Here is a 26881-nt window from a genome sequence, read left to right on the forward strand (position 1 = left end):
ATCGAAACACCGTAAACCTGATCAGCTCTGGAAACTTTTACTCAATATGGATTAAGGACACACCCATTCATACTGCACATTGACACGAGGAGGAAAAAATGTTTCAGGCTGGAGACTCTGGGCCTCATTTATAAAATGTTGTGCAGAAACCGTCCTAAACAATGTTCCCTCTAATTTTATTTCTTGCTGAGCAAAACTTTTCTCTGTTGAGCGCATATTTTGGCCACCTGAGCAAAAACATTCTTTATATCAGACCTGTACAATGAACGTAAACACACACACAAAAAAATGGTTTTATCATGCAATTGTAACATTTAACTTCAATGTGCCGTTTCTATTTTATTTGACCCTTGATGTAACTTAGTGATTTATTAAATAATATGTTTGAAAACAAGCAATTCAGTCACTAAATTAAGCACATTTTAGGTTACTTGAGATTTTTTCACATTACTGTATTAACTGTACCAGTCTTTACCAAGAAATCATTTAAAAAATCTCCTGCAGGACAGTTCAATTCTTTACAATAATATAATCTGAGCAGTTACAATGATGGTTTGGGACAACCATAATGTGTTTTTGTACAGTCAATTATTAGCAACAAACCGTGTTAAACCATCAAAATTACATGTTTATTGCTTATGAATCTCACAGATTTTATATACCAGGAGGTTAAGATTTTTCATGGCAAGGAGCCCTAAACAATACCTTTGTGAGATCAATTTTTTATTAGGCTTACATTATAATTAGTGGTGGGCATAGATTAATTTTTTTAATCTAGATTAAAATGGCTCATTTGAATTCTGCCGAAGACATTCAGAATATGTGAGCTACCCAAATAATAGGTGCGTCCCAATTGGCGTACTTGTGCACTATTCTATGACGTTTTTAAGTATAAATAGTGCGAGTAGTGCGTTCACACAGAAAATTCCAAAAAGAAAAAGTGCACTTTAAATACCCGGATGATGCACTAAATTAACGGGAAAAAACTAAGCGTGTGTCTCAATCAGCTCCCTAGTTCAGTAGTCAGGGCACTGATCAGGGTATCAGCCACATTCACTTTCATTATGTACTGATTCACGACCTAGGGAGCTGATTGAGACACAGGGTAAGTGTGGAATGTTGGACACTTCGTGCACTCAACTGTCGCAGCTTTAATTACGTAATGGAGGGGAAGGGAGGATCGGACTCCGTTGTTAAATGAAAAAAAAATAACCTTATATAATTCACACACTACATGGATGAGTGCATAGTGCACAAGTACATAGTGTAGAAGTGCATGTAGTGCGTCATTTGGGACGCAAATAATGACTAAAAGTAATCCGCCATTTTGTCCGACAAAGTAGACAGGAGTTAGAGGATTAACCTCGGTGGAGTTAAACTTGAAAAAATGTGTATACTGACATCTTTCCGCGTTTGAAACAACATTGATTCTCATGTTCATTCATGTTTATTTGATGCTATAAATGAACTAGTAGTAAGAGATGATCGGTTTACGAGCCTCTTGAGCTGAGGCGCTACAGCAATACGTCACGACACATTAAAGAGCCACAAAACGTTTTTTATTATTTGAATTTCTTTAATAACTACACAGTTTGAAAGCTGGGACTTTGTTAAATATCATAAGTAACCTGCTCTGTCTTGTCTATCGACGTGTTGTCAGTGTCCTCTTTGCTCCGTGATGCATTTATCACTGTGTGTGGCGCAGCAACCGACAAGCAGCGTCAATACGCAAGCTACTTACATTTTAAATGCGCGTTCATGACTGTTTCAGGAAGCACAGAGGGGAGGGGGAGGAGGGAGGGTCTAGCTAGCCTCTGCTAGTACGGAAGTGACTTAAACTGCGATTCATCGACTGGCCGCTAGGGACAGGCTCCAAAAGAGAGCAGAATCTCATTGAGTCCCATGTTAAATTGGCCAAGTTTACAGCAGAAAAAAACATGTTTACAGTCTGGTTCAAATTGTGGTTTTGGTCTATACTGCTAATTTTGCCCTTCATGACAACTCTGAGGGGGGTGAATTTTTTTATAACTTATCCGTTTAAATTATATTAAGCCTTAAAGTTCTGCATAATTAAGGGCGTGGTCACTTGAGTGACAGGTAGATTGCGCTGCCGTCTGTGAGCCGTCATGTTACCTCAGCTGCCGCTGAATTTGGCATCTCAGCCGTATTTGTGCTCGATTATTTTATACAATTATAAAATATGGCTTGCTGCATAATATTCGAGACTGATGTGTGTCTGTGTAGATGTGCATGCATGCGGAAGAGACACAGAACACACGTTGTTGGATCGTGCATTGGCTAAAAGTTTTGTTTGTGAGATTTACTGCAATGACAATGGCAGGAGGATATCAAAATCTGACAGCACTGCTTGGATATTATAACTAAAACTGCTGCACTGTTTTGAAAAAATATACTTTGGACACGGGCTCATTTGTTTGTTAGATACGATCGTATACAGTTTTACAACATAAAGGCTGCTCAGATTGCATTATTTCTTGAAGAACGATGACAGAGAGCAGATCATTCAGAAGAAATGTGATGCAAACAATGGATAATATATCAATATTTCATGTACAAAAAGTTCTGGCACTCATATTTTACCCAAGTGCCACGGATTGGATTCTTCTCACGATCTCTATTTCATTATAAAGGTATGAAGTCCCATTTGATTTTCCACAGTCAAGGGGTTAAACTGGGGCTGAGGCACATGGGCTTACCAGGGCTCGACATACACTTGTCCAGGACTGAGGGACAACTGGATTTTTTGATGTGAAAGGGAGTTTTACTTGCCTGACCAGATAAGTAGCTTGATTAAAATGTCAATAACAACCAAAACGCGAGAATGATTAATTTAGCTCAAGTGGCGATTGATAGTGGAGTGTAATACTGTACTGACTGGAGGTGATATTGTGCTGTTGAGGCTCATCTAACCTCTTGAGGAGAATACACAACAAATGAGCTCAGTTATCATGTTGCAATAAAAATTCAATATGGGGTTTTTATAGCTAGCTATTCATGACATATGATACAGCATCACACGACCGACAGTGCTGAATTCCTGAATATCACCTCGATTGAAGTTGACACTAATTTCATACAACAGTTCAATAAAGTAGTTAATATTAATAACTCACGTTTAGGTGCAATATTGACTGCTTTTTGTTCTGTTATAAAATAGTTATAAACAAAGCAGAAGCAGCGCATCTCACAGCTACGGTCAGCCGTTTCCAATGATTCAGTGTTCTGAACGAATCGGTTCAGTGAAGATTAGCCCCAATTCGCCTACTTATACTATGTCCTAAAAGTATGTACTGTTTTTGTAAAGAAAAAGTACTTACTTTTGAGTGTGTAGCAGAAGAGTAGACAAGCTTTGGGACATACTACCTCGTCATAATTGCGTCTTTAACGGACGTTCTGTCGCTTAGTTACGAAAACTGTAACTGTTTAAATTACCCTGTCAATCATCTTGTCACAGTTAAAAATCCTCCACATTCAATTAAATTTAATTTCCTACCGTTTCGCACGTTGTTCTGCCAGCCATGGGTCTTTCATGCAATAACTCTCCTCATCTTTGCATAATGATGCATTTAAAAGTTAATGACCAAACGCATCGTTATAAAAGTTCACAATGCTGTTGCAGATGAAATATAATGTGGATAACATTTAATAAATATCTTTTCGTCAGGTTAGATACTGATTATTAATCACTCAAGCCCCTTTATCTTAACCGTCGGTCTCGCACATCTGTCATATTTGTAGTTTTTTAACATTTTTTACTTGTATTTGTAACTCTAATCGAATCCTCGTCCACAGCGCAATGTGTTATGGGCAATATTAGTGGTTAGAAGTGTGCACGGATCTGCACTTTGGATTCTAGCTGGAAAAAGTAGACCATCCAGGTATCTTTGGAATACTCATTTCTAGGGATGTCCAGATCCGATCACGTGATCGGAAATCGGGCCCGATCACATGGTTTCAGACTCGATCGGAATCGGACGTTACCTCCCGATCAGGACTCGGATATATATGTATATATATTCTCATTATTTTTAACACATCTATAGTGATGCGGTGGCACAGAGTTAGGCCTGTTTCACACTGCAAGCGTAAGCGGCACGTGAGTAGCGCATATTTTTTTCAGCGTGCATGTCAACCAACGGATGCATTCACACAGGCAGCAGGAGCAGCTCGTAAAGCGTCAGGCAGGAGCGTCGCGTAAGCAGCAGTGCCGCGATCGTCTCGGCACCGAGTCTATCCCTGTGTCTCAATCAGCTCCCTAGCTCCCTAGGTCGTGAATCAGTATATCATGAAAGTGAATGTGGCTGATACCCTGATCCAGGGCCGGCACTAACTATAGGCGGAGAAGGCTATTGCCTAGGGCCTCGGGCTTGGAGGAGGGCCTCCATAACATCCCTATACGCTAGTGCACCAATCGAGAGCAGCAAAATATAAGCGCTTTGTCCATTGGATATAAAGAATTGTCACTCACCTGTAGTGAAACCAATTAATATCACCGTTTAAATATGAGTCCCACCCTCTGAATGTATGAATGAAGAGATTGTACGATGATGAGTAAAATCCAGCTTTTCTGCAAACTGATGCGATGGCGCCGAAACGAACGCATCCTTCAGGGGCTGCTAAGCGTAAGGCTAAGCAGGCATGAAAAGAAAGTGCAGCTCGTGATGCAGGTATCTGTTTTGGAGTGATTGTAATGTATTGTAAAAATAAACTAAGCTTATTCTGACGATCAGCGCCAGCGTTCATTTTGGGATTGATCATTTGACGGTTATTCTGAGTTCAAAACAGCGCGAGACCCGTAGACAGACTTTGAATCCACTTCTGACACTGAATCCAAGCATTTAATGTGGAGTTTTGTCAGAAATACGTTCTAGTGACGTCCTTACGTGATGACGTGAAAGAACCGCTGAATCATTTTTTTGAACGGGTTCACGAACCGTCAGAAAGAATCTGTTCGCGGAAATGACTCGGACTTCCAGTCACTATTAGATAATTCAAGCTTTTTATAGTCTATCCCTGCGTCTCAATCAGTTCCCTAGGTCGTGAATCAATATATCATGAAAGTGAATGTGGCCGACTCCCTGATCAGTGCCCTGACTACTGAACTAGGGAGCTGATTGAGACACACCCTGATTTAGAGGCGAATTTAAAGAGAAGTCGATTCCCCTCGATGGAATCGATTTTAAACTTTGGAATCAACTCTCAATTCCTAACGCCTCAGAAACAAGGAATCGATTCTTTTTGGAATTGATTTCCAGCTCTAGTCGGGAGTTGACTAGGAAAAAATACTAAAGAAAATGTAAAGACGTTTGTCAGTCTAAGAGCAAACGCACTGTACTAGAGCATTGTTTATTATGTTTCAGAACAGTACCTCAACTGTCTGTAGGCTATTTCTTATAAAACGCTGATGTTTACATGACTGCTCTATCATTAATTAATTTTTTTTTAGTTTTCAAATCATACTGTTGCAATATTTATTGAAAATAAGTAGGATATGCAGTTTTAAGCATATGAATAGGCACACAGTTACAGTTGAAGAACAGTTGAAGAATAGATTAACAGATGACCCCCCCTTTACTTTGTACAATAGGCAAAACTGTTCAGTATCCCAAATAGTGAGTTAGTGTGTTACTGTAAATTACTGAACAAATTGGTGCCCCAAAAAATTATAAATAATATGATTAATATAAAAATAATGATAGTGTCTATATGAGTAATTTCTAATTCAATTATAATCTTAAACGTACTGGTTTAATTACCATTTTTAATGAATGAGGAAAAAATAACTTTATAGTAAATAACTGCAAATAATTTTGTACAGTGTAGAAAACCAAATGCAGCTTATATAATGACATTGTTTTAAACATTACCTGTTGTAGGATCACTGATGAGGTTTTTAAAAACCAGTGGTGAGTCAGAAGAAATACAGGGCAAAGACAGAGATGAGCAAGAGAGTAGTGAGCATCAAAAGGGCAAAGAGAGTGAAGATCCAGAGAGTGATTTTGAGGAAGAACAACTACAGGGAAAAGAAAGTGAAGATCCAGAGAGTGATTCTGATGAAGAGCAACTACAGCGCAAAAAAGTGTAGGGCCAGAGTGTGTTTTTTTTATGAGGTAGAACAAGTCAGCAAACACAGTGAAGGGCCAGAGAGGAGCCATGAGGTTGAAAGCAATAGTAGTGAGAGACTGGAAGTCACTGAGTCTGGAAGAGACAATGCCACACCTGGACCATCAACAAAAGCTGAAATAGGAAGGAAAGTACCCAAAGCTCAACCTGTTGATCCAGCCTTGTGGCCTGACACAATTTCGCAAAGTTACAGAGCAGAGGCAGTGCGAAGAAGACAGAGAAAGTCATGTTTTTCCAAAAAATAAAGATGGACGAGCCTTTTCACACAGTCTGTTTTATAGAAAAATGCCTAATGGTGAAAGAGTCAAAAGATCATGGTTGTCATATTCAGAAGTGAATGATGCAGTCTTTTGCTACAGCTGCAAACTTTTCTCTACCCAAGTAATGAAGCTCATTAAAGGAGGATTAAAAGACTGGAAGAACATCTACACCATCCTGCGCAGCCATGAGAACAGTTCTGAGCATATAAGCACCATGCAGAAGTGGAGGGAATTAGAGTCGCGGTCTACAGCAGGTCAAACCATAGACCAGAGACAGATGACCCTTTTGGAGGAAGAAAGACAGAGGTGGCGAAATGTTCTCACAAGACTGTTAGCAATTATACAGTCTCTTGCTGAGAGGAATCTTGATTTTAGATGCTGTGGCTCCTGTCAAAGTCAGGGGAAGAAAAGTCAAATCGCAGCCCTGGTTGAACAGTACTACCTGTGCTCTTAGGCAGGAGTGTAGGAGGGCTGAACGCAAATGGGTTAAAGATAAATTACAAGTCTCTTATGAGATTTTGAAGAACCGTTTGAATGAGTATCAAAGAGCTGTTAAATTGGCTAGATCAAATAATTTCTCTATCATCATCTCCAGAAACTGTAATAATTCTAGAGTACTTTTCTCTACTGTAAATGCTGTTCTTCATCCTACTGCTACTCCTGCACTCACTCCTTCTGCTGACATGTGTGAAGAGTTTTTATTGGTAAGGTTGATGGAATTAGATCTCTAATTTCATCTGTTGGTAATGATTTTATTGTTTCTGTTGCCCCTCAGAACCATTTGACCAGTTTTATGCCTGTTTCTTTGCAGCAGCTTAAGGATATAACTGCTAATATGAAGCCCACCAGGTCTCCTGGTGATGTGCTTCCTTCTTCTCTGTTTAAGCAGGTACTTGATTCAATTGGCCCAAGTATTCTGTCTATTATAAATATTAGTTTGTCATCTGGTGGTGTTCCGGTTAGTTTTAAGCACGCGGTTATTAAAAAAACCCAGCTTAGATCCATTTGACATGAGTAGTTTTCGTCCAATTTCAAAATTGCCTTTTATTTCAAAAATACTAGAAAAAATTGTGCATGCACAGCTTAATGACTTTTTAATTAGGAATAACATCTGCGATAGATTCCAGTCAGGTTTTAGAGTTGGTCGTAGTACAGAATCGGCTCTTTTGAGGGTGTCTAATGATATCCTACGAGGTGTTGATTCTGGAAACTGTGTTGTCTTGCTGTTGTTAGATCTTACGGCGGCATTTGATACAGTTGATCATAACATTCTCATTGATCGTCTTAGGGATCAGGTTGGTATTCAGGGCTTAGCCCTGAAATGGTTCTCTTCCTATTTAAAGAATAGGACTCTTTCAGTCAGCTTAGGGGATTATTTTTCTTCCATTGCCCCCCTTGTGTGTGAGGTTCCACAGGGCTCAATACTGGGACCAATTTTATTTTCCCTTATATGCTCCCTCTAGGTTCTATTTTTGAGAAATTTGGGATTCAGTATCATCTTTATGCAGATGATTCTCAAATTTATGTACCACTGAAACATGGGCATAAAAGTGCCATTCAGTCTCTTCATGCATGTTTGGCAGAAGTTAAGTGCTGGCTTGCAAATAACTTTCTCCAATTAAATGAGGATAAGACTGAGATCATTTTATTTGGAAATAAGGGGTGTGTGGATGATGACTGCCTGGGGAAAAACTGTCTAGCGTGAGGAACCTTGGTGTCATTTTTGACTCTGAGCTCAAATTTGAGCAGCAAATCAATGCTGTTGTTAAGAATAGTTTCTTCCATCTTAGATCAATATCTAAATTGAAATCTATTCTTACCTTTAATGATATGGAGAAGGTTGTTCATGCCTTTGTGTCTTCACGTTTGGATTATTGTAGTGTATTGTATTTGGGTGTGAGTCAGGCTTCTCTCTCCCGTTTGCAGCTCGTTCAGAACTCAGCTGCTAGACTTTTAACGGTACTAAGAAGAGAGAACACATTACTCCATTGGTTACCCATACGATACAGAATTCAATACAAAGCACTGTTGTACGTTTTTAAGTCTCTGCATGGTCTAGCCCCTGAGTATGTTACTGATTTAATCAGCCGCTGTCGATCCAGCAGATCTCTGTGCTCAAATGATCAGTTGCTTCTTGCGGTTCCACGTACGCGTTTAAAACGTAAAGGTGATCGGGCGTTTTGTGTTGCAGCTCCTAGGCTTTGGAATGACCTTCCTCTGTCTCTAAAAACTTGTCCTTCATCGGGTGTTTTTCAGAGTGTGCTTAAAACTTATTTGTTTTCTTTAGCTTTTGACAATGCTTTGTAAGTGTGTATGTCATATGTCTGTTTTTTTGTTTTTCTATGTTTCTCTTTTATACTTTCTGTACAGCACTTTGGTTCCACTTGTGGTGTTGAAAGTGCTTTATAAATAAAGTTGAGTTGAGGTAGAAGTATCTCTGATGTTTGAAAAACCTTGCAGATTCAACACTTCATTTCTCAACAAGAGTGAGAGAAATAACAGGAAGCCAAAGAAAAACATAAAACAATTTAAAAGATCTTCCTTCTTCACACCAGTATTATATGTAAAAAAAACCTTCTATATTTGCATTAAATCAAACGAAACATCATGATCAGAAAATGTCTTGTGAATTTGCGTGCGTGATTGTTTGTGTTGCGTTTGCGTGAGGTAAATCATGTTCACCATGACCATTGTCTCGTCACATGTTTGCTACTGCTATGGATTACAGAAATTCAAAAATTTTCCCCATTTTTCAGAATAAATTTTGACGCTCCTGTGTAGACTATAGGAGAGTTTTCAAGGGCTGCCACCCGTCCTAAATCCGAAAGCCACACTAAAATCTGAGGCCAGAAGATTTCCAGTTTTTTACAATCACACATCTGTCCAGCATGATGCAGATCTGTATCCATTCTGATTACATTTTTTTTAACATGACTTAAAAGCTGAGGGCCACCAAGAATATAAAAACAAGGACAGAGATCATACTGGGTCTATGATATCTTTAAAATATAATCGTGCACCTCCCTCCAAAAATACTGGGCCCGTATGTATAAAACTTCTCAGAAATGCTCTTAAGATCAGTCTTAAGTTTTGACTTAAGTGTCAAAAAATTCTCAGTAAAGAGTAGGAGTTTTCTAAGAGTAGGAGACTTTTATAAAGAGGCTAAAAGCAACTTTTAGTAAAGTATAAGACAGATTCTTAAGTGCTGACTTAAGTGTTGTGAACTAAGGACTACAATGATGTCAACTCAAAATGGCTGCCCTCAACCTCTGAATCAGCCAATAGCGAGCCTGGAAGGGTGAAGTCACAGCAGCACAACACCAATCATTTAATGTTATTATAAAAAAAATAAAATAAAAAAAAAACGTTTTAATATTGAAATTGATTGTGCAAAATCATCACAAATTAGTATTGATGGTGTGTAATCTTTTTCTATTGATATATGTCTCCTCATTTACAGTTAGAGCAATGATGTGTCATGAGTTCATCAACGGCTCCAACAACTGCAGGGAAGCCCACAGTCAACATAAAAGTGGCTTTCTTTTGCCGCATGGTTTGATGGTCAGTTGGAAAGTCAATGAAATGCCATAGAGTAGAGGCCAAATGTGATGTCCAGCCATATGAAAATTGACATCTTGACCTTAATTCAAATATTTTTAAAAATGTGTTAAAAGATGTAAGCATATCGTGTAGCTGTGCTTGGAGTCAGTCGTTTCATGTGTAATAATGAAATGAAATTTCAAATTATGTTTGGCCAGTCTGTCATGCAAAGAAATTATGAACACATGCAAAAACAAGAGAGAACCAATTAAATATTAAAAACGGATTATGTTGTAGTCAATGTCATATTTAAAAACATTTAAATAATATAAAATTAAAAATATTTTCCTCATATTTTTATGGTTTAAGCAAAATTGTTGGCGATTAACAAGAAACTCTTGTTTGTATTTCCTCTTGTGTACTGCATGTTCATCTTTTGTGCTTCCTTGTGCTTCGTTCATCATCTGCGCTTTATTTTTCACTAAGCATTTTGTTTGGTGTAAGCTGTGATAAACAGACATCCGCTCTCATGACTTGTGTAACAGAGGCCAGATAGTGCGAGTTTTGCAGGTAAACCACTGCACACTGACGGTCGCTAGAGAATGAGATGTTTATCGTCATTGATAGTGCATATGCCTTGCATGCCAGTAGTGATTGGGCCGAGGTTCGAGACCGACTCAGGGTGGGTAAGGATTGGAGTGTGAGTTTGAGGCGGAGCAATGAAGAAAGGGGTGTGTTTGTTTATTTAAAATATCAACAGTGTTCAACAACAAATTTGAGAAATCACATATAGCACCTTTAAATGTGTTAAAATGCATTAAACATATTAATTATTGTTAAGTATTACATTTATTTAAGGTTATTACATTTCTTATTAGGTCAGTTACAAAAAGAATTGACAATTAAGTTTATATCATTTTATCAACTCCATGTCATCATATAACTCCAATACATCATATCTTCATTGGAAAGCGTGTCTCTTCTTTGATGCCATCTTGTTACTCTGAACTAGGTTAAGACACCTCTCCAGCTCTCTTAAATAATTTAAGAGCTAAGACCTAGTCTTGACACTTAGGAACCTTTATGAATCACATTTATTCTTAAGTCTAAGAATAAGCGTAAAATTACGTCATTCTTAGAATTTTGACACACTTAAGACTAAAATTTTACTCTGAGCGGCTTTATACATACGGGCCCTGGACTTCTGGACAGTGCCATAAAACATGAAATAGGTTGCTCTCCTCTCTTCACTCAGGTTTATCCTTAAAACCCGCTCTAAACAGCCTTCTGGGTAGTGCTGGCCGGTATACCGGTTCATACCGAATACCGGTATTTATTTTTGTTATGATATGACTTTTGATAATACCACAATATCGGTATGTGTCGCTTAACCAACGTTCGGAACGCGGCGCAGCGTCACTGTTTGAGAGGGTCCCATTTCACTGTTGCACTGTAATGAGAGCACTCCTATGGTAAGTCCGTTCACTATTCCCTACGTTATCCACTTAGTGAAACTTGTATATTATATTCATTCATTACACACAGACTGATATATTTCAAATGTTTATTTCTTTTAATTTTGATGATTATAACTGACAACTAAGGAAAAATCCCAAATTCAGTATCTCAGAAAATTAGAATATTACTTAAGACCAATACAAAGAAAGGATTTTAGAAATCTTGGCCAACTGAAAAGTATGAACATGAAAAGTATGAACATGTACAGCACTCAATACTTAGTTGGGGCTCCTTTTGCCTGAATTACTGCAGCAATGCGGCGTGGCATGGAGTCCATCAGTCTGTGGCACTGCTCAGGTGTTATGAGAGCCCAGGTTGCTCTGATAGTGGCCTTCAGCTCTTCTGCATTGTTGGGTCTGGCATATCGCATCTTCCTCTTCACAATACCCCATAGATTTTCTATGGGGTTAAGGTCATGCGAGTTTGCTGGCCAATTAAGAACAGGGATACCATGGTCCTTAAACCAGGTACTGGTAGCTTTGGCACTGTGTGCAGGTGCCAAGTCCTGTTGGAAAATGAAATCTGCATCTCCATAAAGTTGGTCAGCAGCAGGAACATGAAGTGCTCTAAAACTTCCTGGTATACGGCTGCGTTGACCTTGGACCTCAGAAAACACAGTGGACCAACACCAGCAGATGACATGGCACCCAAACCATCACTGACTGTGGAACTTACACTGGACCTCAAGCAACGTGGATTGTGTGCCTCTCCTCTCTTCCTCCAGACTCTGGGACCCTGATTTCCAAAGGAAATGCAAAATTTACTTTCATCAGAGAACATAACTTTGGACCACTCAGCAGCAGTCCAGTCCTTTTGTCTTTAGCCCAGGCGAGACGCTTCTGACGCTGTCTGTTGTTCAAGAGTGGCTTGACACAAGGAATGCGACAGCTGAAACCCATGTCTTGCATATGTCTGTGCGTAGTGGTTCTTGAAGCACTGACTCCAGCTGCAGTCCACTCTTTGTGAATCTCCACCACATTTGAATGGGTTTTGATTCACAATCCTCTCCAGGGTGCGGTTATCCCTATTGCTTGTACACTTTTTTCTACCACACTTTTCCTTCCCTTCGCCTCTCTATTAATGTGCTTGGCACAGAGCTCTGTGAACAGCCAGCCTCTTTTGCAATGACCTTTTGTGTCTTGCCCTCCTTGTGCAAGGTGTCAATGGTCGTCTTTTGGACAACTGTCAAGTCAGCAGTCTTCCCCATGATTGTGTAGCCTACAGAACTAGACTGAGAGACCATTTAAAGGCCTTTGCAGGTGTTTTGAGTTAATTAGCTGATTAGAGTGTGGCACCAGGTGTCTTCAATATTGAACCTTTTCACAATATTCTAATTTTCTGAGATACTGAATTTGGGATTTTCCTTAGTTGTCAGTTATAATCATCAAAATGAAAAGAAATAAACATTTGGAATATATCAGTCTGTGTGTAATGAATGAATATAATATACAAGTTTCACTTTTTGAATGGAATTAGTGAAATAAATCAACTTTTTGATGATATTCTAATTATATGACCAGCACCTGTATGTCTCATCTGTAGATATCTCCAGAACTGTTCGTTAGACAAGGTGAAGTTTTGCTTAAGTCTCTCAAAAGATATTAAAGCATCATCCTCATAAAGATCTTCCAGAATATATATATATTTTGATCTATCAATTTCTTTCATAACACGGGTGTTCCACCTAGTAGCAACTTTGGATTGGCCCAAATAGCAGATGAAGGGCTTAAAAAACAAATACGACAAGTCTTCTTCCAAAGGGAGATGGGAAATAATTGGATGATTACGTACTGGTAGTGGTAGTTTTGTTATAAATATGGACTCAAAAGGTACAAGCGGACAAGCAGATTTTTCCATAACTAACAATAGGGGAGCTCGTTCTGGAGGTAACATCCATTGTCCCAGGTGTCCCAAGTCAAATATACTGAAATATTTTGAATGGACAGAGACCGGCAAGGAGCTTAAGACATAATTAATTTTAGGTATGGAGTTCATTTGTAATACATTGACTTTGCCCTAAAGAGAAAGAAAAAGGGGTGCCCATCTAGCTGCCAGCTGAAATTTTTTCCAATAAGGGTTCCAGATTGACTTTAACAATATCCTTAAACTGATGGGGAAAGGTAATTCCTAAATATACAATACCCTTGTCAGGCCATTTAAATGTACAGGTCTGAAACAATGATTTTGAATAGTAAGCAGTCAGGAGTAGTCTGCATGTTTATATAACAACTTCATCCACTTTATAAAAATTGGGCCAACAATCAGTTGGGTTCTTCTCCTTCTTTAAAATGACTGAGATCAAGGCCTGGTACAAAGTTGGGGCCTTTCGAAAGCCTCCTGATACATATCTTTTAATAGGGGTGTTAATTCTGAGGAGTAACATTTGAAAAATTTAGCTGTGAACCTGTCTGGTCAAGGGCCCGTATGTATAAAGCCGCTCAGAATAAAATTTTAGTCTTAAGTGTGTCAAAATTCTAAGAATGACGTAATTTTACTCTTATTCTTAGACTTAAGATTAAGTGTGATTCATAAAGGTTCCTAAGTGTCAAGACTAGATCTTAGCTCTTAAATTATTTAAGAGAGCTGGAGAGGCGTCTTAACCTAGTTAAGAGTAACAAGATGGCATCAAAGAAGAGGAGATACACTCTTTCCAATGAAGATATGATGTATTGGAGTTATATGATGACGGATGGAGTTGATAAAAACATATAAACTTGATTGTCAATTATTTTTGTAACTATGACCTAATAAGAAATAAAATAACTTTAAATTAATGTAATACATTTAATAAATATTATGCCTACTTAAAAAATAATTAATATGTTTAATGCATTAATACATTTAAAGGTGATTGACTGTTGATTATTTGAAATCAACCCAAACAAACACACCCCTCTCTTCATTGCGCACCTCCAAAACTCACACTCCAATACTAACCACCCTGCTCCGAGTCGGTCTCGAACTTCGGCCCGATCGCTGCTGTCATGTGAGGGGAGTGCACTAACAATGACGTTAAACACCTCATTCTCTAGCGGGCGTCAGTGTGCAGTAGTTTACTTGCAAAACTCTCACTGTCTGGGCACTGTTACACACGTAATGAGAGCGGATGTCTGTTTATCACAGCTGACACGCAACAAAATGCTTAATGTAAAATAAAGTGCAGCTGATGAATGAATGACAAGAAAGCACCAAAAAAATAAATAACAAACAGTACACAATACAAACAAGAGTTTCTTGTCAATCGCAAACAATTTTGCTTAAACCATCAAAATGAGGAAAATATTTTTATTTTTAAATTATTTAAATGTTGTAAAATATGACATTGACTACAACATAATCAGTTTTTAATATTTAATCGGTTCTCTCTTGTTTTTGCATGTGTTCATAATTTCTTAATAATTTCATAATTTTAAGGAGACGTATATAAATAGAAAAAGATTCCACACCGTCAATACTAATTTGTGATAATTTTGCACAATGCAAGGCAATTTTTAAAAAATACATTTAAATATTAAAACATTTCAGTGTCTTTTTCAATGATTTTTTTTATAATAACATGGAATTATTGGTGTTGTGCTGCTGTGACTTCACCCTTGCAGACTCGCTATTGGCTGATTCAGAGGTTAAGGGCAGCCATTTTGAGTTGACATCATTGTAGTCCTTAGATTACAACACTTAAGTCAGCACTTAAGAATCAGTCTTATACTTTACTAAAAGTTGCTTTTAGCTTCTTTATAAAAGTTTCCTACTCTCCTACTCCTACTCTTTACTAAGAATTTTTTGACACTCAAGTCGAAACTTAAGACTGATCTTAAGAGCATTTCTAAGAAGTTTTATACATACGGGCCCAGGAGCCTTTCCTGTTGTCAAATTTTAATTACTTCTGAAATGTCATCTTCTGTAATGGGAGAATCCAAAAGCTCCCACTGATTCTCGCCAAGAGATGGAATAATAAGTCCACTGAGGAAGTTTTTTATTTCTTCCTCAGAGGAGCTACTACAAGAAGTGTACAAATTTAGATAGAAATCCTCAAATGCAGCATTAATATCCATGGCCTTGGTTACAAGGCCTCTCCCAGGGGTTCGGATAGCACATATTGAGGCAGAGGATTCCCTATGTTTAATGTATCTAGCCAACATTTTCCCTGCTTTATCTCCAGATTCAAATGATTTTTGTCTAAGTCTGAACAGATCAAATTCTACTTTCTGAGTAAGAATATTTTTGTATTGATACTTTAGCTGTGTTAGGAGTCTAAGGTTGCCTTGGTTCATTCTCCATTTAAAATTATTTTCTGCTTCTTTGATCTGCCCTTCTAGTACAGACAATTTGTTACGCTCTAACTTTATCCTGGCTGAGGCGTACTGTATAATGACCCCTCTAACATATGCTTCTAATTTCTCCCATGTGACCCCTACTGATGGAGCTGAATTTAGATTAGTAGATAAATAAAAATCTATTTGGTCTTTGAGTAAATCTTTAAAGGAAGGGAGATGTAATGAAGTGGAATTAAACCTCCATCTATATGATCTTTTAATAGTCTCCAATGGTGTAAGATCCAGAAATACTGGTGCATGGTCTGAAATCAATATGTTGCCAATTTTACAGTTTAGCAGAGAGGGAACAATGTTTTTAGAAATAAAAAAAAAAAAAATCTATACGTGAATATGTGTTGTGTGGAGATGAAAAGAAAGTATAATCTCTGCCAGATGGATTAAGCAACCTCCAAGCATCAACAAGGCCTAGAGAAGTACACACTTGCTTTAACATAACGGCTGATCTAGGGGTTCTCGTGCCGACCGAATGGCTGCGGTCTAAAATAGCATCTACAACCACATTCATGTCTCAAGTCAAGTCACCTTTATTTATATAGCGCTTTTTACAATGCAGATTGTGTCAAAGCAGCTTTACATTGACAACTGGTACATAATTTTTGCTGCACAGCAGCTCTTAAAGAATAGTGTCAATGCAGGCAGATCAAAGCACTGTTGAATAAATGTCAAGTCAAATGTCAAGTGTCCCCAACTAAGCAAGCCAAAGGCGACAGCGGCAAGGAACCCAAACTCCAACAGGTGACATCAGGTGACATCAGGTGGCAAATAGGTGTTAAAATGGAGAAAAAAACCTTGGGAGAAACCAGGCTTAGTCGGGGGGCCAGTTCTCCTCTGGTGAACAGTGATTGTTGCGATCCTATCAGACTTATGATAGCAACCTGAATCGTAACAAAGCAAAGTATTTATTTCAGTTCCATCCAGTTGAGGATCGTATTCATCACGCCGATATGGACGGTCTGTTGAGGAACTGTGGCACTGGCTGTCGTGTCGATGAGGCCTTCACAGTGGATGATCTAGTTGACTCGATCTCTGCTGATACTTCAGGGCTGCGTTGTGGTCGTGTCCAGTTGAGGATCGTATTCATTACGCCGGCATGGTCGGTTTGTTGAGGAACTGTGGCACTGGCTGTCATGTCTCTGCTGATACTTCAGGGCTGCGTTGTGGTCGTGTCAAGGCGCAGGTCCTCGGTCTTATCTGGATATGGCCCGGATCCGGTTGACTGCGGTAAACCTCGGGATAAACAGAAAGACTAGTATTAGCATAGATGCCATTCTTTTTCTGATGTAACGAGTACATCTGGTGTTATAGGAAGTGTTCCCAGTTCCGGCTGACCTAATTTATGCAGCCTAATAATCCTTTAACGGATTTGAAAATATAAATTGATAATGTGTTATGTGTATGCCAGGTTAAAGAGATGCGTTTTTAGTCTAGATTTAAACTGACAGAGTGTGTCTGCATCCCGAACAATGCTAGGAAGATTGTTCCAGAGTTTAGGTGCTAAATAGGAGAAGGATCTACCACCTGCGGTTGATTTTGATATTCTAGGTATTATCAGCTGGCCTGAATTCTGAGATCGCAATAAACGTGAAGGACTATAATGATTTAAGAGCTCGCTCAGGTACTGGAGAGATAAACCATTTAGTGCTTTGTAAGTAATTAGCAAGATTTTAAAATCTATACAATGTTTAACAGGAAGCCAATGCAGTGATGACAGAACTGGGCTAATATGGTCATACTTCCTAGTTCTAGTAAGAACTCTAGCTGCTGCATTTTGTAAGAGCTGTAGTTTATTTATCAAGCGGGAGGAACAACCACCCAGTAGAGCGTTACAGTAATCTAACCTCGAGGTCATGAATGGATGAACTAACTGTTCTGCATTTTTCATTGAGAGCATATGTCGTAGTTTAGATATATTTTTAAGATGGAAGAATGCGGTTTTACAGATGCTAGTAACATGGCCTTCAAATGAAAGATTGGTATCAAAGAGCACACCCAGGTTCCTAGCTGACGACGAAGACTTAACAGAGCAGCCATCAAGTGTTAGACAATATTCTAGATTATTGCGTGAAGAAGTTTTCGGTCCAAAAATTAGAATCTCTGTTTTTTCTGAATTTAGTAGTAGGAAATTACTGGTCATCCAGTTTTTTATATCAGCTATACATTCTGTTAATTTAGCAAATTGGTAACTTTCGTCAGGGCGTGAAGAAATATAGAGCTGAGTATCATCAGCGTAACAGTGAAAACTAATGCCATGCTTCCTAATGATATCTCCCAAGGGTAGCATGTACAGAGTGAAAAACAACGGTCCTAGTACTGAGCCTTGCGGTACTCCATATTTAACTTATGATTGATATGACATCTCATCGTTTACTACTACAAACTTATAACGGTCAGATAAGTATGATTTGGACCATGCCAATGCAATTCCACTAATGCCAACATAGTTTTCGAGTTTATTTAGAAGAATATTGTGATCAATATTGTCAAATGCAGCACTAAGATCCAGTAACACTAATAGAGAGATACAACCACGATCTGATGATAAGAGCAAATCATTAGTAACTCTAATGAGAGCAGTCTCAGTACTATGGTACGGTCTAAATCCTGACTGGAAATCCTCACAGATACTATTTCTTTCTAAAAAGGAACATAGTTGTGATGAAACTGCCTTTTCTAGTATTTTTGACAGAAAAGTGAGATTTGAAATCAGCCTGTAATTGACTAATTCTCTAGGATCAAGTTGTGTTTTTTTAATAAGAGGTTTAATAACAGCCAGCTTAAAAGTTTTTGGTACGTATCCTAGTGATAAAGATGAATTGACAATATTAAGAAGAGGATCTGTGACCTCTGGAAGCATCTCTTTCAATAGCTTAGTTGGTATAGGGTCTAACATACATGTTGTTGATTTTGATGATTTAACAAGTTTAGACAATTCTTCCTCTCCTAAAGCAGTAAATGAATTGAATTTTTCCTCAGGGACACTACAATGCACTGTCTGACACGATACTGTAGTAGATGGTTGCATGGTTATAATTTTTCTCTAATATTATCAATCTTGCAAGTAAAGAAGTTCATAAAGTCATTATTGCTGTGCTCTTTGGAAACATCAGAAGTTGAAGCTTTATTTCTTGTTAATTTATCCACTGTATGAAATAAATACCTAGGGTTGTGTTTATTTTATTCTAAAAGTTTTGTAAAATAGGCGGATCTAGCAGATTTTAAGGCCTTTCTGTACTCAATCATACCTGTATCATACTCATCAACCTGTACTCTCTCCACAAAATGCGAAAAACTTCTAGTTTTGTCTAGTCTCCTGCCCATATGACCAGATAATCACCAAAATCACACAGAATACCTTCTACTCCCAATCTTTTTTATTGGTTTTTAGGGACAGTACAGAATAGGACATCATGAAAACAGTAAACAATAAAATATTGTCCATTATTAACCCCTTACATGATCCCCCTCCCAAAAATCAAAGTCAAAGAAAAAACAACAACAACAAAAAAAACATATACATAAACAAAAACATAAAAATTATATTTTTTTAAATATAATTTTTTATATATATATATATATATATATATATATATATATATATATATATATATATATATATATATATATATAAAATAAATACATTTCTTAAAGTTCCTTCTAAAAAGATCCTTCTGATGAATGTCTTCTGATGTATCACTGCTAGTTACAGGTGTGCAAGGTAAACCCTTAATGTAATTTAAGAAGGGATCCCAGGTCTTGTGAAAAGTTTTAAGTGAACCAGAGAGTGAGCATCTTAACTTTTCAAGCCCAATGCAGTAGAAAATGTCCTGTATCCACCGATCATATGTTGGAGGAGAAACATGCTTCCACTTAAGAAGGATAGCCCGTCTGGCCAAGATTGTAGTAAAAGCAATAACTTTACGATCTCGGGCCACCAGATCAGGCCTTGGGGAGACCCCAAAAAGGGCTATGAATGGGTCGGGGTCAATATTAGTGTTGAGAGCTTTTTTAAGTGTCTCAAATACATTGGTCCAAAAAGTTACTAGCTGTGGACATGTCCAAAACATATGCAGATGGTTGGCAGGTGACTGCTTGCAATGGTTGCAGGCAGCACTCTTGTCTGGAAAGATTTTTGCCAGTTTGGCATTGGTTAAGTGAGCTCTGAATAGTATTTTACATTGCATTAAGCCATGCCTGGCACATAAAGAAGAAGAGTGTACCTGGTTCAAGATGTTATGCCATAGATCCTCTGTAATAGTAATGCCAAGGTCTTGCTCCCAGGTATCTTTAAGAGTGTCATTAAGGTCCGAACTAATAGAATTTATTAAATTATAAATAACTGAGATTAAATGCCTGTGGCTGGCATTTAAAGCGAGAAAGTGATCAGTTTGTGTTTCAGGGGGACGGTTAGGAAAATGAGGAAACTGCTTCTGTATTAAGTGTCTGATTTGAAAGAACCAAAATAAATGATGACTGGGTAGGTTATACTTTTGAGATAAGAAAGAAAAAGAGACAAATACTCCATTGTCATAGATGTCACTAATCTTGATAAGGCCACTAGATGACCAAAGGCGAAATGCTGGATCCGAGTTAGAAGAGGGAAAAAAGTAGTTGTTGAGGATGGGCATTTGGGTAGAGCCTCTATGTAAACCATAGTGTTTCCTAAATTGGACCCAAATTTTAAGGGAGCTAGTGACTATTGGGTTATCCGAGACTCTGTTTACAACTAAGGGCAGCTGAGAACAGACAACAGAATAGAGAGTGCTTTTCATTGATGATGTTTCTGTATGCACCCAAGGAGGACAACTGTCAGAGTAGGTATCCTTGTTCCAAAAGAGAAGTTTATTGATGTTACAAGCCCAGTAGTACTGCTGAAAGTTGGGGAGTGCAAAGCCTCCCTTAGCTTTAGGAAGTTGTCGAATTGATTTCTTGAGGCGAGTGGGTTTATTCCCCCATAGAAATGAACGCAAAAGACTGTCAAAGCCAGTAAAGAAAGATTTAGTAATGCAAATAGGTATGTTTTGAAAGAAATATAGAAATTTAGGCAGAATAACGATTTTGACAAGGTTAATGCGACCTACAAGGGATAAAGGGAGAGAGGCCCACCTACCCATATCCAGTTTGGATTTGTCCACAAGCGGTTGAAATTTTTTGCAAATAAATTATTAAATAAACTTGTAAAAAAGACCCCCAGATATCTAAAACCATCAGAGGCAATCTTGAAGGCTAAAAGTGATCGTGGAAGTTTTTTAGCTTCAAAGTTGACAAAAAAAGTTCACTTTTTTGTAAATTTATCTTGTAGCCAGATAGTTGTCCAAATTTGTCTAGGATATCCAGAACTGGTGGCAGAGAGGCAGCAGGGTTTGAGACAAATAACAAGAGGTCATCAGCATAAAGTGAGAGCTTGTGAACTAGACCATGATGGGAAATTCCCTTGAATTCCTCATGGCTACGGAGCCAGATAGCTAAAGGTTCTATGGCTAGATTAAAAATTAAGGGAGACAGGGGACATCCCTGTCGTGTCCCACGCTGGAGAGAGAAAAAGGGAGAGCGTACACCATTAGTATGTACAGATGCCATAGGGGAGGAGTAAAGAAGTCGAATCCAGGCAATAAAATTAGGGTCGAACCCAAACTTTTCCAAAGTAAAAAACAAATAACCCCATTCCACCTTATCAAAGGCCTTCTCAGCATCTAGAGACACAATCATTTTAGGTGAATCAGATGGGCAGGAAAACAGAATGTTGAGAAGCCTCCTCGTGTTAAAAAAATGAGTGTCTTCCTGGGGTGAAGCCTGTCTGGTCATGAGAAATTAAAGATGGCAATACACGTTCAAGGCGGAAACTTAAAACTTTAGCCAGAATTTTAAAATCAAAAATTTCAAAAGTGATATTGGTCTGTAACTACCGCAGGAGGTAGGATCTTTATCCTTCTTAAGAAGCAAAGAAATAGAAGCCTCAGATAAAGTAGGAGGAAGGCACCCCTCTTTAAAAGAATAATTGAAAAGCTTTGTTAAAATAGGAACTAAAAGGGGAGCAAAAGCTTTATAAAACTCAACAGTAAAGCCATCAGGGCCAGGAGATTTTCCCAGTTTCATGGAATTAATCGCTACCTGTATCTCTGATTCTCAGAATAACTTCTAAAGTGGAAAAAAATAATTAGGGTCATCACTATTTGGAGCAAATGTATTGGCCAAAATGTACAGTCTCCCCTGCAACTCTGCCAATATGACTATGATCCTTCCCTCCTTGTCACATTTCTCCTTTATACATTTAAACTGAAGGTTTTTATTCACCAGACTGATCACAGCCCTACTCTGACTCAAGCCAATGCTGTAAAAAACATGACCAACCCAGTCTTTACATAGTTTCTGTGACTCTTGTTCAGGTGAGTGGGTTTCTTGTAGAAAAACAATATCACGTTTTCTAGACCTGAGACTGATAAGCACCTTTTTCTTTTTAATAGGATTCCCCAAACCTTTAACATTCCATGTGGCGAGACGTAAATTACAACTATTTTGGACTGACTTGGCCAATTAGATAAGTTAGTAGTTATCTTAGGAAACCCAACATGAAGATGCAAACAGAACACATTCAACCCCCAAACAAAAAACATTAAGAACAGAAGGTAAAAAACAAAACAAAAAACAAATCCATTGATAATTCTATAATCTTTCCATCTTCTCAGGTTAAGAGTCTGGGTGTCGTCCTTGATAGTACTTTGTCCTTTGAAACGCATGCAAACAATATTACTTGGTCTGCACATTTACTGTAAAGGTGTAGTCCAGGGTCCTCTGGTTATCTTAATGCACCACTGTCCACGCCATCAGGTGCACCCTTACCATGGGCTTTCTCAGAGAAATTCCAGGTCACCCCCTTGAACCCCAAAATAAAGGGCAGTTTGGTCAGGAGATCAAAGTTGTGTTTATTCCTATACTGGGTAACAGGCCCATCATTCATGAAGTGGATGGTTGTAAGAGTGGGCTTCTTCTCCTTCAATGTCTTTAAATTTGGCTCAATGTGTGCCCACACTGCTCTTTCATCATGATCTAGGCTGTCTGAGATTGTGGCTTATGATTGGCTCCCTTCTGAATTAGATTATATTTTAAGGTTTTTTAAAACAACATGAGAACTTAATGAACTCAGTAACAAGTAAAAAGAATTTTAGAATGATAAAGTAGTCATTATTAAACTTCAAATGTATAAATATTCCCATTGTTCATTATTTACTGCAGTCATGGCATCAAAACCCATTGAAGTGGCAGCTCTGGGAAGACCTCTGTATCCTGGTATGCTGTATGACTGCCGCAGTGATACCTTCATTCCGGGTGCTGTAAAATGCTTTTTATTCCCTTTTTCATCCAAATGTGAATCAATAAATCAGTACATGTGTGGTCATTTTGAGACATAAGATGAAGCACACAAATATTTAATTATTATTCTTATAGATACAACATCAGCATGTTACCTTCAACAGTACATTTTGTCCTCATGTGTAACTATTAAAGCTATTTCTCATTTCAGGTGTTACTCTATGGGATAAGAAGTCACTGAGCGAAGATTTGGACAGTCATCCACAGCCTATGACAGATTTGACATTCAGTAGCTCTGACTCTCTCTCTGATAAGTCCAGTCTCCTGGATGTAAGTGCTTCCCTGAAGGCCAGCTTCTTGGGAGGGCTGGTGAAGGTGGGAGGATCTGCCAAGTTTCTGAGTGACATCAAATCCTCAAACAAACAGTCCAGAGTTACAATGAATTACAGTGAAACCACCAGATTTGACCAGCTCACCATGACCCATCTGGGCTCAGCTCAGATCACCCATCCTGAGGTGTTTGACCAGAAAACTGCAACTCATGTGGTCACGGGTGTACTGTACGGAGCTCAGGCCATCATGGTGTTTGATCGGACATTTTCAGAAGAGGAAAACAAGCAGAAGATTGAGGGAGAGCTGAATGTCATGGTCAAGAATATTCCTCAATTTTCTATTGAGGGAGAAGGAGCTATAAATATGACAGATGGTGACAAGAAAGTAGCTGAGAGCATCTCCTGCAAATTTTATGGTGACGTCCGCCTTGATCAGAACCCCACCACATACAAAGAGGCCCTGGAGGTGTACAAGAAGCTCCCGACTATCCTGAAGGAGAATCCACAGAATGCTGTTCCAATAAAAGTCTGGCTCTATCCTCTTTCTCTACTGGATACAAAAGCAGCTAAGTTGATGAGAGAAATCACCACACATCTGGTTTCCAACACTGAAGATATAATAGAGGGGCTGTTAGAGGCAGAGAGGACATGCAACGATCTCTCCAATAACACACTGGTAAATGTTTTCAGAGACATCAAAGAGAGACTCAGTTCATTTCAGGGCTCTCTTAAAATTTACAAAATGATGTTCCTGAAAGCAGTCGTCAAGGTCTTGCCTGCTATACGAGGAGGAGAGACGGAGGAAAAGTCACTGGAAGACATCCTGAATATCCACTACAGCTCCCCTTTCAATGCTGACATGCTTAACCAGTGGTTAAATCATGCAAAATCTGAACTTGACCTCTTAAGTTCTCACACCATAATGCTGGAGGGAATCACCACTGATGACTCTGATCGTCTTAACACCATCCTGATTAATCCTGATATTGATGTTGTGGTGTGCCTTACCTTCACATCTCTGAAGTATGAAGGCCAGTATCTTTCATCCCTGAAGAAGTTTCTGGAATCTGATGCATTTAAAGAGCTAGATGGGGAACAAAACATAGTTTCTGTGGCATCTGTCAGAAAGTGGTTGAATGATCCTGATGTCATCTCAAAGATGAGAGAGAACTTATCTCTTTTCAGAAGTTTTTCAGAGGCTAACAAAGATGATAAGAGATACAGATTCATTATTTCTGCCATCTCCGATCCATCCAGTCCAGGCTCCTCCATCTATCTGTATGAAAAAGGGAAGTTGACAGACACACAGTTCCAGCCCGTGTCGAAGCCTCCCCCACCAGAAGTGAAGGAGGTCCTGGGGCACAGTGTGTCCCTGAAACTGCAGAAGTCCCCGACTGGAGAAACTGTGCAGTACAGAGTGGAGTATAAGCAGGTGAAAGAGGAACAGTGGCTTGTCATAAACACACCTGATGAAGACTTTACTCTGACTGGATTGGAGTTTGGACAGCAGTACCGGATCTGCTACAGGATTGTGGGTAAAGTGGGAATGAGTGAAGCCAGTGACACTATCAGCCCCATACTGCCTTCAGGTAAGTGTCATATGCACTTTTTTGCATTAATCTTTATCTTTAAAATATACAAATATATCATTTGCTTCATTCACACAGTCAATGTTTGTTTTGACAATCATATTTCATAACGGGTGTGGCTATTAATAAATGTGTAACATGTTGAAAAGTGTTTCCCCCTTGACTGTATATATGAACATATTATTTCTTTTGTTACAAATAGTCCTTAAAGATGTAAATTATGTATTTAACGTCAAATGTGGGCTACAAGATCTCAGTCATCCTTGAAAAAATTATTATGATTAATATAAATAATATCTTTTCTTTTAACAAATGCAAAAAATCTCATAATTTATGTTTTTTTTTAATAATAATCATTATTGATTATTCATAACAAATGCAAAACATACAGAAGTTCACTGTAAATATATAAAATAAGGTATGACAACAAATTCAAGCTTCAATGATAAAATAAGAAAAACATGAACAGATTCAATATTTTTAGCAGATAAATATACTGTATACAATAGTTCACCACATCATGATGGCAATATTACAGACAAGACATCTCACTGTATTCTCTGTTGTCAGTTTTGTCTTAATGGCTTAATGTTTCACCCGTTCAAGCCTTTGATTTAATCTATTGATTAAATACTGTAACCTATATCTGACATGTCCAGTCTACTTTAAGTTGACACTGTTTGTAACAACTATGCATTTGTGAACATGAAGGAAACACTGATCTGTATAAATGACTCTATATAGATCAGGGGCCATATTCACAAAACATTTTATCTTACCACTAAGAGTTCTCCTAAATAGCAGTAAAAGTTCTTAGCTAAGAGTTTTCTCTTAAAACCTATTCACAAAGCTGCTGAGACAAACTTTTACTAAGGAATAGACTGAAGTCTTAAAGGATTAGTCCACTTTTAAATTCACTTTTCCTTATAAATTTGCTCACCCCCATGTCATCCATGATGTTCATGTCTTTCTTTCGTCAGTCGAAAAGAAATTAAGGTTTTTGAGGAAAACATTCCAGGATTATTCTCCTTATAGTGGATTTCAATGGCTACCAACAGATTGAAGGTCAAAATTACATTTTCAGTACAGCTTCAAGGGCTTTAAACGATACCAGATGAGTAATAAGGGTCTTATCTAGCGAATCGATCGGTCATTTTCGAAAAAAAATACAACCGTTTATGCTTTATAAACAAAATATCGCTTTCCGCTTCCGCATTCTTCATAACGCTTACGCTGAATGTTCTACGCCTTCCCTATTCAACTTACGGAAAAAAACAAAACTGGCACCGCGTTCGTTCCGTAACTTGAATAGGGAAGGCGTAGAACATTCAGCGTAAGCGTTATGAAGAATGCGGAAGCGGAAAGTACGTTCAAGGCGATATTTTGTTTATAAAGCATAAACGGTTGTATTTTTTTCGAAAATGACCGATCGATTCGCTAGATAAGACCCTTATTACTCGTCTGGTATCGTTTAAAGCCCTTGAAGCTGCACTGAAACTGTAATTTTGAACTTCAATCTGTTGGTAGCCATTGAAATCCACTTTAAGGAGAAAAATCCTGGAATGTTTTCCTCAAAAACCTTCATTTCTTTTCGACTGACGAAAGAAAGACATGAACATCTTGGATGACATGGGGGTGAGTAAATTTATCAGGAAAAGTGTATTTAAAAGGGGACTAATCCTTTAAGCTAAGAGTAAGGGCAGGGCTGACCTCGTTGCTATGGAGTATACACACAGTGATTGGCTGATGGGGGAGGAGTCAGAGATTTAATCATAGAAATATTGTAGAATGAGGTGTCATGTTTCCACATTAAAATTAAGGTTTTAAAATACAAATGTTGCCCTATTCAAATAAAT

General features: G+C 38.2%; 1 protein-coding gene across 3 annotated transcripts in view; it reads left to right on the forward strand.

The window, feature by feature from the left end:
- The window catches only part of LOC125271011 (stonustoxin subunit alpha-like), a 46598-nt gene that overhangs the window by 1061 nt on the left and 18656 nt on the right, over window positions 1-26881 (forward strand). For 2 of the 3 annotated variants that reach the window (XM_048194933.1, XM_048194934.1), the window contains exons 2-3: window positions 23027-23119; window positions 23316-25025. In XM_048194933.1, the coding sequence (XP_048050890.1) occupies window positions 23029-23119; window positions 23316-25025 (1801 nt within the window). In that variant the 5' untranslated portion in view covers window positions 23027-23028. Of the gene's footprint in view, window positions 1-21229; window positions 23120-23315; window positions 25026-26881 lie in introns of those variants that run through there. The other variant, XM_048194932.1, reaches the window with a different exon arrangement.

The sequence above is a fragment of the Megalobrama amblycephala genome, linkage group LG7, assembly GCF_018812025.1.
Source record: "Megalobrama amblycephala isolate DHTTF-2021 linkage group LG7, ASM1881202v1, whole genome shotgun sequence".
Lineage (NCBI taxonomy): Eukaryota > Metazoa > Chordata > Actinopteri > Cypriniformes > Xenocyprididae > Megalobrama > Megalobrama amblycephala.